The following is a 12,406-nucleotide window of genomic DNA, read 5'->3' as shown; positions in this document are numbered from 1 at the left end:
TCTGCCCCACGGCCTTGTTTTAAACCTGCCACACCCATAGGGGGCAGTGTAGCAAAGCTAAAATCTGTCAGCCAATCAAATTGCTCCAAAACAACCAGCACTTCCTACTAGGAATCAAACATGGCGCCAGGAGGCTCATTGATGGGGACAGACATTTAGAATGAACCACTTTTAAACAGAATATTAGAATATAAAGTTATTAAATCACTAGATGATGTTGACAGGAATCATGACTGTTTGTTGCAGATTGTGATGGAACCTAAATCTCCACCTCCAGTCAGTCTTCAGAAATCATCATTTTTAGTGATATTAAACAGTTTTTGTGTCGATGAAAGACTAAAATGATTTCGGCTGCATGTGGACCTCATGCTGGAAACCAGGCAGTTAGACAATCATCTTCACCTAAAGCTTCACCGCAGCTTCTTTTCTCCGTAACATTATTGCCTGGATCAACAGGAAGATGGATTTCACTCAGAGCTACTGAGAAGGTTTTGTTGGGATTCAGAGGAGTTTCCTGGAAAGGTTTATCTGGGAATATTGTGGGAGTGTCATTCCCACAATATTCATTCATTCCCAGAGTGAGACTGACTGATTGGTTCCTGACCCAGAGACGAGGCTCCTCCAGTGGAAACGTGACAGTGGTTCCTCACCTTTGAAGGGTCCGGAGGCATGAGGCCCTCCACAGTGAAGGGACTTCCGGGGACGGGGTTCCCGTCGTAGCTGATATCCACTCTGTATGGCCCTTCCTCCAGTGGGATGTACTTCACAGTGTGGACATCATTGGCTGTCCCAGACTCCAGCTTGCTGGGGATTGGATGATGCGATGGAGACGTGATCTTCACATCCAGCTTGCCCTGACCGCCAGCACCTCGAGTCGTGACGGAGAAGTCCTGATCCACGCCGACGTCCACCTCTGCGGTTTGGACAGAGGCAGCAGGATGAGTCTCACCGTCCTTCAGCTGCTCCTTGTTGGCAGCCGATTGCTGACATACTTACTGTTGTTGAGACCCTGAACTTTGACCTTGCTGAGGTCCAAAGGGGGGGCCACGGTGATACTGAACGGGCTTCTGGGGATGGGGTCTCCTCCGTGGCAGACGGTGATGGACATGTTCCCCTGAGAGACACGGACTGCAGTTATCCAATGGTCGGCCTGAACTCCACCCTGACGACTGGGCGGGGCGTTACCTGCTGCACCGCTGTGTAGCGGACCGTGTACGAGTAGTCGTGGTTGTCAATGATCTCAAAGTCCCGGACAGCTTCGCCTTTAGCGGCGCCAATAAAATGGACCTCTGGTTTGGCTTTGCCGGCTCCCTTGGTGTAGATGGTGAAGTGGGTGGGCTTCCCAACCTCCACACCTGCTCAGGTAGCAAAACATGCAGCATCACTGAGCTTCAGCTCCCACCATGCACAGACATGTCTGCTCCTAGGAAACGGACTCACCGGTTCTGTTCAGTCCTGGTCCCTCAGCTCTGACTTTAGCGGCATCGTGAGAAGGCTCCACCTTTATTCTGAAAGGGCTGATGGGAATTTCCTGTTTGAACATTCATTTGAGACATTAGCTTGGTTGAACCCAACAGGTCTGCAGAGGTGATTCACCTGCTGGGCTCTCACCTGATCCGCAAACAGAACCATGATGGTGTACTGACCCGGCCCCGGTGGCATGTACTTCACTGTGAACGTGTCGTTGTCGTTTTTGATGATGTCGAAGTCGATGTCCGCCTCCGCCGGTCCAACCACCCCGGGAGCACACTTGATCCCAATGCTGACGTCACCTAGCAGGTAAAGACGGACTGTTGGTGGCGTTCAGGATTTAAATCACTCCAGTTAATCTGAATGTCTTCAGGCTTCAAAATAAGATGGGAGCAGAAAGTACAGATTATCCTCGAAGATCAGAGTCTCTGAAATGAAGGACAAAGATCTGAAACACCCAAAAGTTTTCTTCTGCACATCTTGGATCAATGAGCAGAAACTTCCTGGAAAATCAGCATTCCCTTGACAACATTTCCAGATCATTCAGCCAGACGACATAACGCTCTGCACATGTTGGAGACTGGAGGAAGGGCATGGACTAGGTGGGATTTTGGACCGTGTCTCACCTTGTCCAGCCTCACTGCAGTCCACTGTGAAGTATGTCGGCTCGTTGGCCTTCAGGCCCGTCTTCTCCACACCTGGACCGTAGACCTTCACGTTCTCTGGATGGCTGCCTTCTCCTATTATCACCTAATCACCAACATTTGGACCAGAAACATTCTTTTCATTCTCAACTTTTATCTCAGGCCACAGCAGAGACTTAAAGAGAGCTTCAGGACTGCTGTAAGTCCCAAACAGCGAGCGGTGAGAAGGCTAGCTACCCTGAAGGGGCTGTTGGGAACGTTGACTTCGCCCCAGGTGATGATGATGGTATGTTTGATGGGTTTGGTGGGAATGTAGACACAGAAGTAGGTGCTGTCTCCATTGTCAGTGATCTGGATGTCGATGGGGAAGCCGTCTGCATCCTGGTAAGGAACCCACAGATTGAATCGATTTGCCTCCACGGCGATGACAGGAAGGCGGCCATATTCATGGACAGTTCAGGAAGGTTTTGGTTCTCACCTGAGCGTAGAGCCTCAGCTCTCCTCTGCCAGCTCCGCTGGTGTCAATGGTGAAGTTGGCTGGCTTGTTGACGATACAGCCCAGAGGCTCCAGTCCAGGGCCGTAGCATCTCACCTGAGGAGCAGAGGTAAAGCTCTGGTTTACAGAGAAACAGCTGAGGACCCAGGGAAACAGGTAGGTTCTGCTCAGACCTTGTCAGGAAACACATCGAGAGCCGCAGTGAGGATGTGAGCCATGAAGGGACTGTCCTTGATGTCCTCATCGTCACATATGACATGGACGGCGTAGTCGCCCGGCTCAGTGGGCCAGTACCGCACGTCACACGACCCGTCGCCTTTATCGTCACACTCAATTTTAGCCTGCGAGGGCCCCTCAATGGAGAAACCTGCACACAATCAGTCAACTTTTGTTCTCAGGAAGGGGAACAGATGTGTGTTTGATACTGTAAAGTTCAGCTGCCACTCTATGCTGATGACATTGTGCTCTGTTAGGAGTAAAAACTAGTTTATTCTAGTGAATTATTGAATCCTTCATCAGTTTGCAGTGTTAGTATTTTAGTCGGTGTTGTGACTCCTGTCAGCTTGGATCTGATGTTGTGCCTGGAGGGTTTCTCTGGCTCAGGATGAAGACATGCAGCAGGATCCCCTACTGACTGAGCATGCTCAGACTGGATGAAGATGTACAGTCTGAGCATGCTCAGTAGGCAGCTGGTGGTAGCAGCAAACGATGTGGTTCAACAGCACCAAGAGGAAATGGGGATGGAGAATCAGGAGCTGCTTCCTCTTGTCACACTCGATTTTAGCCCTCAGGCTAAAATCTGCTGTGTGAGCCTGATGATGATGATTTGGGTTAAACATCAAGGTGACGTTTAATTCAACCCTGGGTTGGGTTAACCCAAGCATGGAGAGGAAGCAGCAGCTTCAGGACCGCAGAGAGCTTAGCAACGGATCGTTGGACTGAAATGCTTTGGTGTTCTCTGGGTGTGAACTGGACGACGTACCAAGAGTTCCCACTTCAGTACCGATGGCCTCCACCACGAAGTCTGCGCTCTTCCCCACCATGCCGGTCTCCAGGCCCGGGCCCCAGGCCCTCACCTTCTGAGGCCCCGCCTCCTCGCTGACGTGGACCTCAAACGGGCTGAGGACGCAAACAGACGTGGAAACGTCAGGGTCGATGCTCCTCCTGGAGGCCCGCAGGGCACCGTACTGGGCCCTCTGCAGCGCAACATGAAGTCTATCATCCTCACCTGCGGGGGACGCTGTGTCCTCCCCATGTGATTGTAATGATGTACTTCCCTGCCATAACGGGGTAATAGTTACATTCATAAACGCCGTTTTCCATCTCCAGGACCTTCACCGGCTCCTCCAGGCCTTCTGGGGAAGAAACACAGAAAACTCACCGCTCATTAAAAATGTAAAAATACTGTAATAATTGTTCCAATAATCTGGTTTAATCTGAGGTGTTCCTTACTGGGGCCCTTCACGGCGACCTTCAGCTCCCCGCCGCCGCCTCCCTTAGTGTACACCTTGAAGTCGGCCACTTCCTTCACCCTCAGGCCCTTCTGCTGCAAACCCCGACCCGACGCTCTGCAGGCGTTCGGGTTGCAGCCTGTCAGAACCACAGGGACATATATTCAGGTACTGGTTATACTGGGACAGCAACGCAGACCAGTGCCTCTCTCCTTCCACACCAGTTAGTCAGCTGCTGGAGGAAGCAGCAGTTTAATGGAGCTGAAGCCAAAACGAAGAGAGCAGATGGTTCTGAAAACGATTTAGATCCGAAATGTTGCAATGACAGATCCAGCAGGAAGCGTTAAATCCTGAAGCCTGGAGACAGTTAGCGGTTAGCTTCTAGCGGTTAGCTTCTAGCGGTTAGCTTCTAGCGGATAGCAGCTAGCAGTTAGCAGCTAGCGGTTAGCAGCTAGCGGTTAGCATAGATCTAGAGGAGAGTAGAGAACCTGTTGCGTGATGATTATGATGAATGTTTGATCATTTGTAGCAAAAGATGAATCTGCAGGTAAAAACCTTTCAAACATCAACATGAGAAAAGCTGAACATCAATAGAGTAGGATTGATACATTGATCAATTATTGATTAACTTAATAACTGGACAGTAAAAGGTGACTAATAGCAGATTTACAGAATATGAAGCAGGAGAAGCTAACACTGATAGCAGAGGAGTTTTGGTCGGACAGATTTACAGATAAAAAGTTTTTTTATTAGATGTAGAATGTTTATATTTTCCTACAGTTTTGGCTTCATTGTTGTTCTTTCAGCAAAATGTTTACTCCAGTAATGGTTAATCTGTGATTAAATTAGCTGATTATTTCAATAAGTGATTCATCCGATTAATCATTCAGTTCTTCAAATAAAGTTAAAGTCGGTTTTAAATCTCCTGATTTTGATAAATGTTTGTTAGAAAGAGCTGAAACAGCAAAGATTTAGTTATTGAACTGACAGAATCATAAAAATCTGATATTCTATATTTGAGCATCATAATATTTTATTTTACCAACCAGCTTCACATTTGATCCAGAGTTTCTAATAACCTGCAGCTGATCTAAACTCACATCTGAAACTCGTCCAGGTTCCCGTTTCCTCCACTCATTTAATATTCGGTTAGCATGCAGTTAGTTTTATACATAAAGATTTGGTTGCATACATTATTTTGCTTGTGTAATGGTGAATTATGTCAATAAAGACAATTCACCAGAGAATATAGAGACCCACAGGAAACTAAGCAAACCATTAATCTGAACAATTCAGGTTTAATAATTATATTTTTCTGAAGCGGTTATAGTTCTGGTTATTAGCTCAGACAATATTAACATGGAAATGTGAGACTGAGCCCAGAATGTGACTAATTAGGAACCATTCCCTGCAGAAGAGGAGAATAGAAATGAATGAACATGTAAAGCAGCCATCTACACCCCCAGGGGGCGCCACATTCACTCTGTTCCTTATGGAAAGAAAAGGCAACTCAGGAGGAAACAGCACATGCTGTGAGGATCCATCCCAGCGCCAGCAGCCAGATCCAGAACCAGAACCAGAACCAGTCCCCCCCTCCTCTCCTCTACTAACTTGGTCGCCTGGGTTTTGGCGGCGTGGGTGGGGGGGCTCTCCTGCTCTTTTCTGAGGGTGGGGTACGTATGGACTGGGGTACAATCTGCACCGCAGGGTCGGAAGGAGGGGCGCTCTGTGAAACTGGAAGAGGGAACAATAGGCAGGATAAGGACATGAACCTCCAGACCTGTAGGTGGCAGCACCACCTCACTGGAAGAACTGCAACAGTCACTGAAGCCTCATATTAAAGGTCCAGTTCTGCCAGACAAACATTTAGTCACAGTGAGATATTTGGAGCTTCATGCAGCAGGAAGACGCCTTGGTTCTTGTTGCTGATACTTCAGAGGCTAAACTCACCATCATATAATAATAAATAATTTAGATTAGTATTTTCACCTGGTGGTTTGTACTATAAAGTATTTATTTTTCATTTAACTTAACCAATTTTTTTTTCTTCTTCAAAATCGTAGAATTTAGCATTTTCCCACTGAAATGCTCAGAGGTGCAGCAGGTGAGGCAGCAGCAGGTGAGGCAGCAGCAGGTGAGGCAGCAGCAGGTGAGGCAGCAGCAGGTGAGCCTCACCTGGGGGACTGATCAACCTTTCTAACTGCACGATGTTTGTCTGTACGCCACCAATAAAATGGTTAAAAACAATCTGGTTTACTCCGCCTTCATCTGCAGTCATGAGACCCGGATCAGGGTGGAGGACCAGAAAGAACGACCCGGTTCCAGCTTTAAATCGAGGTCCAACTGAAGCAACATGTCTGCTTCAGACTGAACTCCCAAACTAGGAAAAGAGCTACGGACGTTCCCGGTCCAAAATCTCAGCCACCAAAATCAGGAATGCAGGTCAGCTCATCAAAATCAAGATGTCTGTCCCGACCCAAACTAACAGAACTCTGCCTAGGTAAGGTGGGTCGACACCGGAACCAGTTCTGATCAATTCCTGGAGCTCTGGGAATTCCCAGCAGCTACGCCCCTGGAACCAGACCAGAACATCTCTAACCCGCAGAGTCTGGTTCTGAAGAACCAGAACCGGATCCAGACTCCTGATCTGGTTTTAAGCATCTATTCAGTGACTGGAGGGGTTCAGAGTCACCTGGTGACGTGGTAACGTAGAGCTGTGTATCGACAGGAAACAAAAAGGGTAAAATCGAGTGAAAATGAGTGAACCTCATCTCTACAGACTGGTAGAACCGGGCTCTTTGGCATCTTCAGATCCCAAGGAGCCCGGTCCAAACACAGACCGTGGAAAGTGAGGTTATGGTCAGGAAAGGATGATCAGGGGATTCTGGAACAAACCTTCAGAGATGCTGACGGTGAAAGGACTCCTGGGAATCTGCTGCCCAGCAAAGGTCACACAGACGGTGTGAGGGCCCTCCAGGACGGGGACATAGGTGCAGCGGAACACACTGTCACCTCTGTTCTCCAGCACAATCTCCACTGTGTCCCTCCGGCTGTTGGAGTCCACAATGATGACGCCTACATCCCCGGCTCCCGCCCCTGGGGGACAGAGACACAACAAGAGGACTTTTCACTGGACAGAGGATGCGGTTGTTCCAGTAGACGACGCTCTCACGTTCGTATCAGGACGTCTGCTTGGGAAGCTACCTGCGGTGTAAATGTCGAAGTACGTGGGTTTGTTGGCCACGTTCCCCATCGACTGCAGTCCGGGCCCGCGGGCCTGGACCCTGGTGGCGTCGCCCATGGCCCTGGAGATGTTCACCAGGAAGGGGCTTCTGTCTATGTCCTGGCCGGCGAACAGCACCTTGACCTGGGAGGAGGAAACCTTTAGGCCGTTAGCGGTTGTTATAGATCTGTAACTCTAGACTGCTCCTCTTTAGGTCCAAAAATAATAACTTCAGCTTTGTATCTGTTTAGCTGCAGAAAGTTTTGGCACATTTATCTGTTTTAAGCATCGATTCAGTGACTGGAGGGGTTCAGGGCCACCTGGTGACGTGGTAACGTAGAGCTGTGGATCGACAGGAAATAAAAAGTCAAATCGAGTGAAAATGAGTGAACCTCATCTGTAGAACAGTTTCACACTGATTTTGACTCAATAGGTCACATGAACTTTTAGCTATTGAAGAGAAATGCTAAATTTAAACATAAAAAAATAGGTAACAAAAATACAAATTTAGTTAAAATAGAATAAAGATGCATGTGCCTCATATATACAGTTTAGTACAACAATTACACACTGATTTCTAGTCAATGTGGCCCACAACATGGAAGCTATTGAAGAAAACATATTTAACATTAAAGCTATTTAAAACATTGAATATGACTTGACATTTTAATAGAGGGCTGTGTGTCTCATGTAAAAGCATGAACTACCACTTTCTGTTATCAGTTGGTCACAAGACATTTACTGACATTTGTTTGACAGGAGGTTTTGGTTCGGAGATTTGTTGAAGCGCTGAGGAAGGAGCTGGAGGTCGGCCGGCCGAAATTATCGTTCAGAAATCGGATCAGCCTTGAGATAAACGCCGCTTGCTCGGTAGATATTGAAATATCCAACTCAAAACTAACTTCACTGCAGTCAGTAACACAATAAAACCACCGGGATGAAGTTTGTTTTGGTCTGTGGCCTGTAAAGATGGCAGCGAGCGACTGGAGCTAAACAACGTCTGACGCAGTGACGCTGGTTCCAAAGCTCCATTGGTCAATAGGAGAGGAGCAGGACGTAGAAGGCGGCTCCTCATTAGCATAACGATGCACACGGAAAGTAAAAACGGGAGAGGAGGCAATGACTAAGGAACGAGGGTTTGTATAAGGAAAAGACAAAACTAAATATTTACTTTTCTTGACAAAAACGCATCTTTAGGGGAAATTAAAAAGAAAATATATACATTACTTCACGGAAACTCGTGTGTAAGGAAAAACTACATATTTATGCTTTTATTTCTTGTTATGCCAGTTTTGGTCCTCCACCCCTCGCCACCAGAGGCAGTAGTAAGCCCGAAACGAGGCGACTAAGGAGCAGATTTAGAAGTACACAGAAAACTACAGAATTTATTAAAAACTGTGAATAAGAGACAGAAGTTCAAATACATGCTGAGAGAGAAAATCCTTCCTAAAGGTGAAGACATAGATTTTAAAAGAAAATAAAAAAGAGAGACAGCGGATAATATAGGAAATAGCGCCCCCTTTACTTCCGGAGTGCAATGGTCCCGTTTCCAACAAGGTGTGAGACTGACTGCGGTCCGTCCCGCCGCTCTGTCTGCTGCAGCCGGGTGGAGCTGATTCTCTGCTCAACCCGGACTGACGACCTCTGGCCAACTACTTAATGGATTCTTAAAATGTGTCTGTAATTTAAAATGTAATTCAGGACAAGTAAAGCTTACCAAACGTTTTCAAAGTTAGTGAAAGCACTAAGCTAAAAATTAGCTCCGCTATTAGCGGACTAGCTGATGCGTTCCCAGTAGATCTGAATTTACAGTTTATCAGTTATGAAGTTTTAAAATGTTAACTTTCTTTGGCCCAAACCTCTAAGCCTAAAGTAACTCTGGAGCCTGAAGCCGCCGCTGCCATAAATGAAGCATGCGATGGTTTCATTTTCAAAGCATCGTGCGCTCTCTTCACCTTATGAAGACCCTCCACCTTGGGCAGGTACACCACAGAGTAGGTCCGGTTCTTGTCGTTGTTGGGAATCACTCGAGCCTGACAGAACCAGATACAGAATGAATCTCAGCTCCTTGACCGGACGGTGGCTGTGTGGCGCTCCAGACCTCCTCGGTGTGTCCCTCCGGATCCTCCACGTACACCAGGACCTCCCCCATGCCGGCCTCCACCGTCTCCACCAGGAACTCTGCTGGCTTCAGGACCGTGTTTCCTCGAGCCTCGATACCTGAAGCAACAGAACCATTTGAGGCCGGAGCAGCGGCATGTTGCACCAATCCACATCTCCATCAGATTTATAGTGAAGGGCCAACATGTGGACACAGCAGGGCTTTTCATTACAACTTATAATTATGAGAGGCAGTTCATTTCTACAGAAATATTCAGATTTAATGGCTGCTGAAAGAACCACATACTCCTATTGATTATTCAAAGAGGACTGTATGTAAATATATGAGGTCAGGTGAGATGGAGCTGAAGGTTCACCTGGAACTGATTCACCTGATGAGAGAAGAAAGATTACATTTTCATTCCAACTTCAGTTTCTTCATATAAAAAGGTTGTTTTAGCTGAACATGTCTGTTTATTCATTTTTGTGCTTCTGTCTGGGAGGTCCGGGCCGAACAGACCACATCCACCATGAACAGGAAACCAGCCACATTCTGAAGCGGATCAAACCGTTTCCCCTGGTTCTGGTCGGCGTTGCCTACCTGGACCGAAAGCTTTGGCCCTCTTGGGGTGAAGCGTCTTGGCCCTGAGCGGCGCCCCAGGCTTCAGCTTGGCCTTGGGGAACTGGGACAGGTAGGTCATGACAGAGTGCTCGTCCACATTGGGGTCAACGATCTCCTCTGGAGCGATCACCTGGACGGGCAGAACCACGAGAACACCTGAGGGTCTGACTGGAGGCCCAGAGGAGGACCAGTCTGACCAGATCAGCCAGTGTGACCCAGAGTTTTCCAACCTTTGAGCCCAGGTTCATCGTTTTAATTGATCACGAACCACCAACCAGAAATGGAAACAAAGATCCTCTGTAGCCGCCTATATTACATATATAGTCATTCTTATCAAAGTGTCTTGAATAGGAATCAAATAAACACAAACATTTATTTTTATCATATTTTACATTTCTTATTTCAAATTGCACTAAACATGTCCACTTCAAAAATAAACCTGAACAGCCACAACACGGTGGTGTGTGACTCTAATTCTCTTGTTGTAATGTAAAATGCTCTGCACCTACTGCCATCTAGTGGTAATTACATGATTACGCCGCTAGTCACTACAGCAAAGACACTCAAAGATGGTATTATTTGCAGATAATTAATTCGATTTCAAAAAATCTTGTAAGACCGATTACCGTATTTTCCGGACTATGAGCGCACCATATATAAACCGTACCTTCAAATTTTTTGAACACCCCCCCTGGAAACTTACATATATCAGCCGCACCGGGCTGCAGGCCGCTGGTGTCTCTGCTGCTGTTTCCCATAAGGACCCAGCAGAGGGCAGCAGAGGGCTGCGTCCTAATAACTGCTGGACATATTAAGGACGCAGGTCTCCGTCTCCAGATCCGGTTTTGTTCACGCCGAGTTTACATGCAGCGGCTCTATTTCCCTCCTGACTGCCAGATCGATACTCCTCAACTTAGAAGCTGCATCATAGTTTGAAAACATGTCTGCTGCTAGCATGACTGCTAGCATGTGCTTGTTCTAAATGAACATTAGCGTGTTCTTCTTTGATTTCCAATTTTGACTTCCAATGATTCACTTCCTGCTAAAGAGCCCCTGAAAAATCCCCAGAAAAGCCGCATGTTCAAAGTGTAAAGAACAAATTAGACAATTTCCACGGCACACCTGACGATCACTCACGGCACACTGGTGTGCCGCGGCCCAGTGGTTGAAAAACACTGTGACCAATACAACCAGTACAGCCAGGGACTCCAGCAGCTCCATGAACTACAGGTTCACAGCTTTAGTCTGGGATTTGAACTGGATCAATGGAGGACAGACTGGACCTCATGATGGGGCATTTATCTGGACCGGTCTGGAACACCTGCAGGACTTCCTGCTTCCCAGCCAATCAGAAGGCAGCTTAACGTTACCTGTGGGACTCCCAACCAATCGTCGGCCTGCTGCATGGCCTCCCTAGCGTTTTCCACCGGCTGACTGGGATCCCAGCTCTCCCAATCTGGACACAGACCTGGAGGTGGCAGAGGAAACGTTTCAGATGAACTGGTCTCAACTGGTCCCAGTGGTGTTTGAACTGGTCCCAGTGGCGTTTGAACTGGTCCCAGTCCCTACCAGGAGCACAGTTGTCCACCAGCGCCCCCAGTGCCTTGCCGTCCCTCCAGTCCCGGTGGAAGTTGGTGATGGGCAGCTGGGGCACCTTGTTCTGGATCCAGCCCAGCAGCCGCTGCTTGGGCGTCAGCTTCCTGGCATCCTCATCGTCCTCGTCCTCCCAGGTCGGCATGGAGATGGAGTAGTGCAGGATGAGCGTCCAGATCAGACCCAGGATCAGCTTCAGGTTCCCGTCCACGATGGCTTTGGAGTCTGGGGGACGGAAGGATGTAGGAGGACATGGGTGGGACAGAGAGGGACAGGAGGGAAACATGGACAGGAAGAGACGTCAGTCAGCAGGAAGGTCCACTTTCCAAACCTTACATCCTTTTTCTGTATTTTCCATCTATTTTGATTGAATGTTACAACAGCAACAAGAACCAAATGCACTGAGGAAACTAAAGCAGTTGATCATGAAGATCATGTTGGATCCCAAACGCCGACGTGACAGCAGAGAATCGATCCGGCTGCTGATCTCAGGGAGTTTTCCAGGAACATGTGAGACGAGTTAACGAGCTGCTGGAACGATGCTGATGTCAGGAAACCATCTGTGGGACGAGATCGCTCCTCTGACATCACTTCCTGTTGCACATCAACCCGACTTTCACTTTTCTGTCACTGAGCGGAAAAGTTTGATCCAGCAGCAGCGGTGAAGTCATGGCTGGGCCCGGAATGAGTCACGTTAATAGGAAACACACACAGGGAGGGATCTGGGGGAGGCCGTCTGCAGAGGGCACAGTGAGGTCACGATGAGGTCACGATGAGGTCACGATGAGGTCACACTCTCAGACTCAG

General features: G+C 47.9%; 1 protein-coding gene across 19 annotated transcripts in view; it reads right to left on the bottom strand.

The window, feature by feature from the left end:
- The window catches only part of flncb (filamin C, gamma b (actin binding protein 280)), a 41,500-nt gene that overhangs the window by 24,666 nt on the left and 4,428 nt on the right, over positions 1-12,406 (bottom strand). For 13 of the 19 annotated variants that reach the window (XM_081604247.1, XM_081604256.1, XM_081604245.1 and 10 more), the window contains exons 2-21: positions 11,576-11,824; positions 11,377-11,474; positions 9,986-10,136; positions 9,386-9,504; positions 9,240-9,317; positions 7,266-7,428; positions 6,957-7,157; positions 5,673-5,795; positions 4,063-4,200; positions 3,839-3,965; positions 3,593-3,729; positions 2,784-2,977; positions 2,593-2,706; positions 2,352-2,495; positions 2,097-2,220; positions 1,612-1,772; positions 1,441-1,531; positions 1,186-1,355; positions 997-1,114; positions 651-913 (exon numbers count right to left, since the gene is read on the bottom strand). In XM_081604247.1, the coding sequence (XP_081460373.1) occupies positions 651-913; positions 997-1,114; positions 1,186-1,355; positions 1,441-1,531; positions 1,612-1,772; positions 2,097-2,220; positions 2,352-2,495; positions 2,593-2,706; positions 2,784-2,977; positions 3,593-3,729; positions 3,839-3,965; positions 4,063-4,200; positions 5,673-5,795; positions 6,957-7,157; positions 7,266-7,428; positions 9,240-9,317; positions 9,386-9,504; positions 9,986-10,136; positions 11,377-11,474; positions 11,576-11,824 (2,963 nt within the window). The remainder of the gene's footprint in view (positions 1-650; positions 914-996; positions 1,115-1,185; positions 1,356-1,440; positions 1,532-1,611; positions 1,773-2,096; positions 2,221-2,351; positions 2,496-2,592; positions 2,707-2,783; positions 2,978-3,592; positions 3,730-3,838; positions 3,966-4,062; positions 4,201-5,672; positions 5,796-6,956; positions 7,158-7,265; positions 7,429-9,239; positions 9,318-9,385; positions 9,505-9,985; positions 10,137-11,376; positions 11,475-11,575; positions 11,825-12,406) is intronic. The other 6 variants (XM_081604251.1, XM_081604255.1, XM_008401707.3 and 3 more) reach the window with 1 other exon arrangement.

This window comes from Poecilia reticulata, chromosome 23, assembly GCF_904066995.2.
Source record: "Poecilia reticulata chromosome 23, P_reticulata-male-v2, whole genome shotgun sequence".
NCBI classification, from domain to species: Eukaryota; Metazoa; Chordata; class Actinopteri; order Cyprinodontiformes; family Poeciliidae; genus Poecilia; species Poecilia reticulata.
Note: the sequence above shows the minus strand (reverse complement) of the source record. Positions and strands in the feature narration are given on the sequence as shown.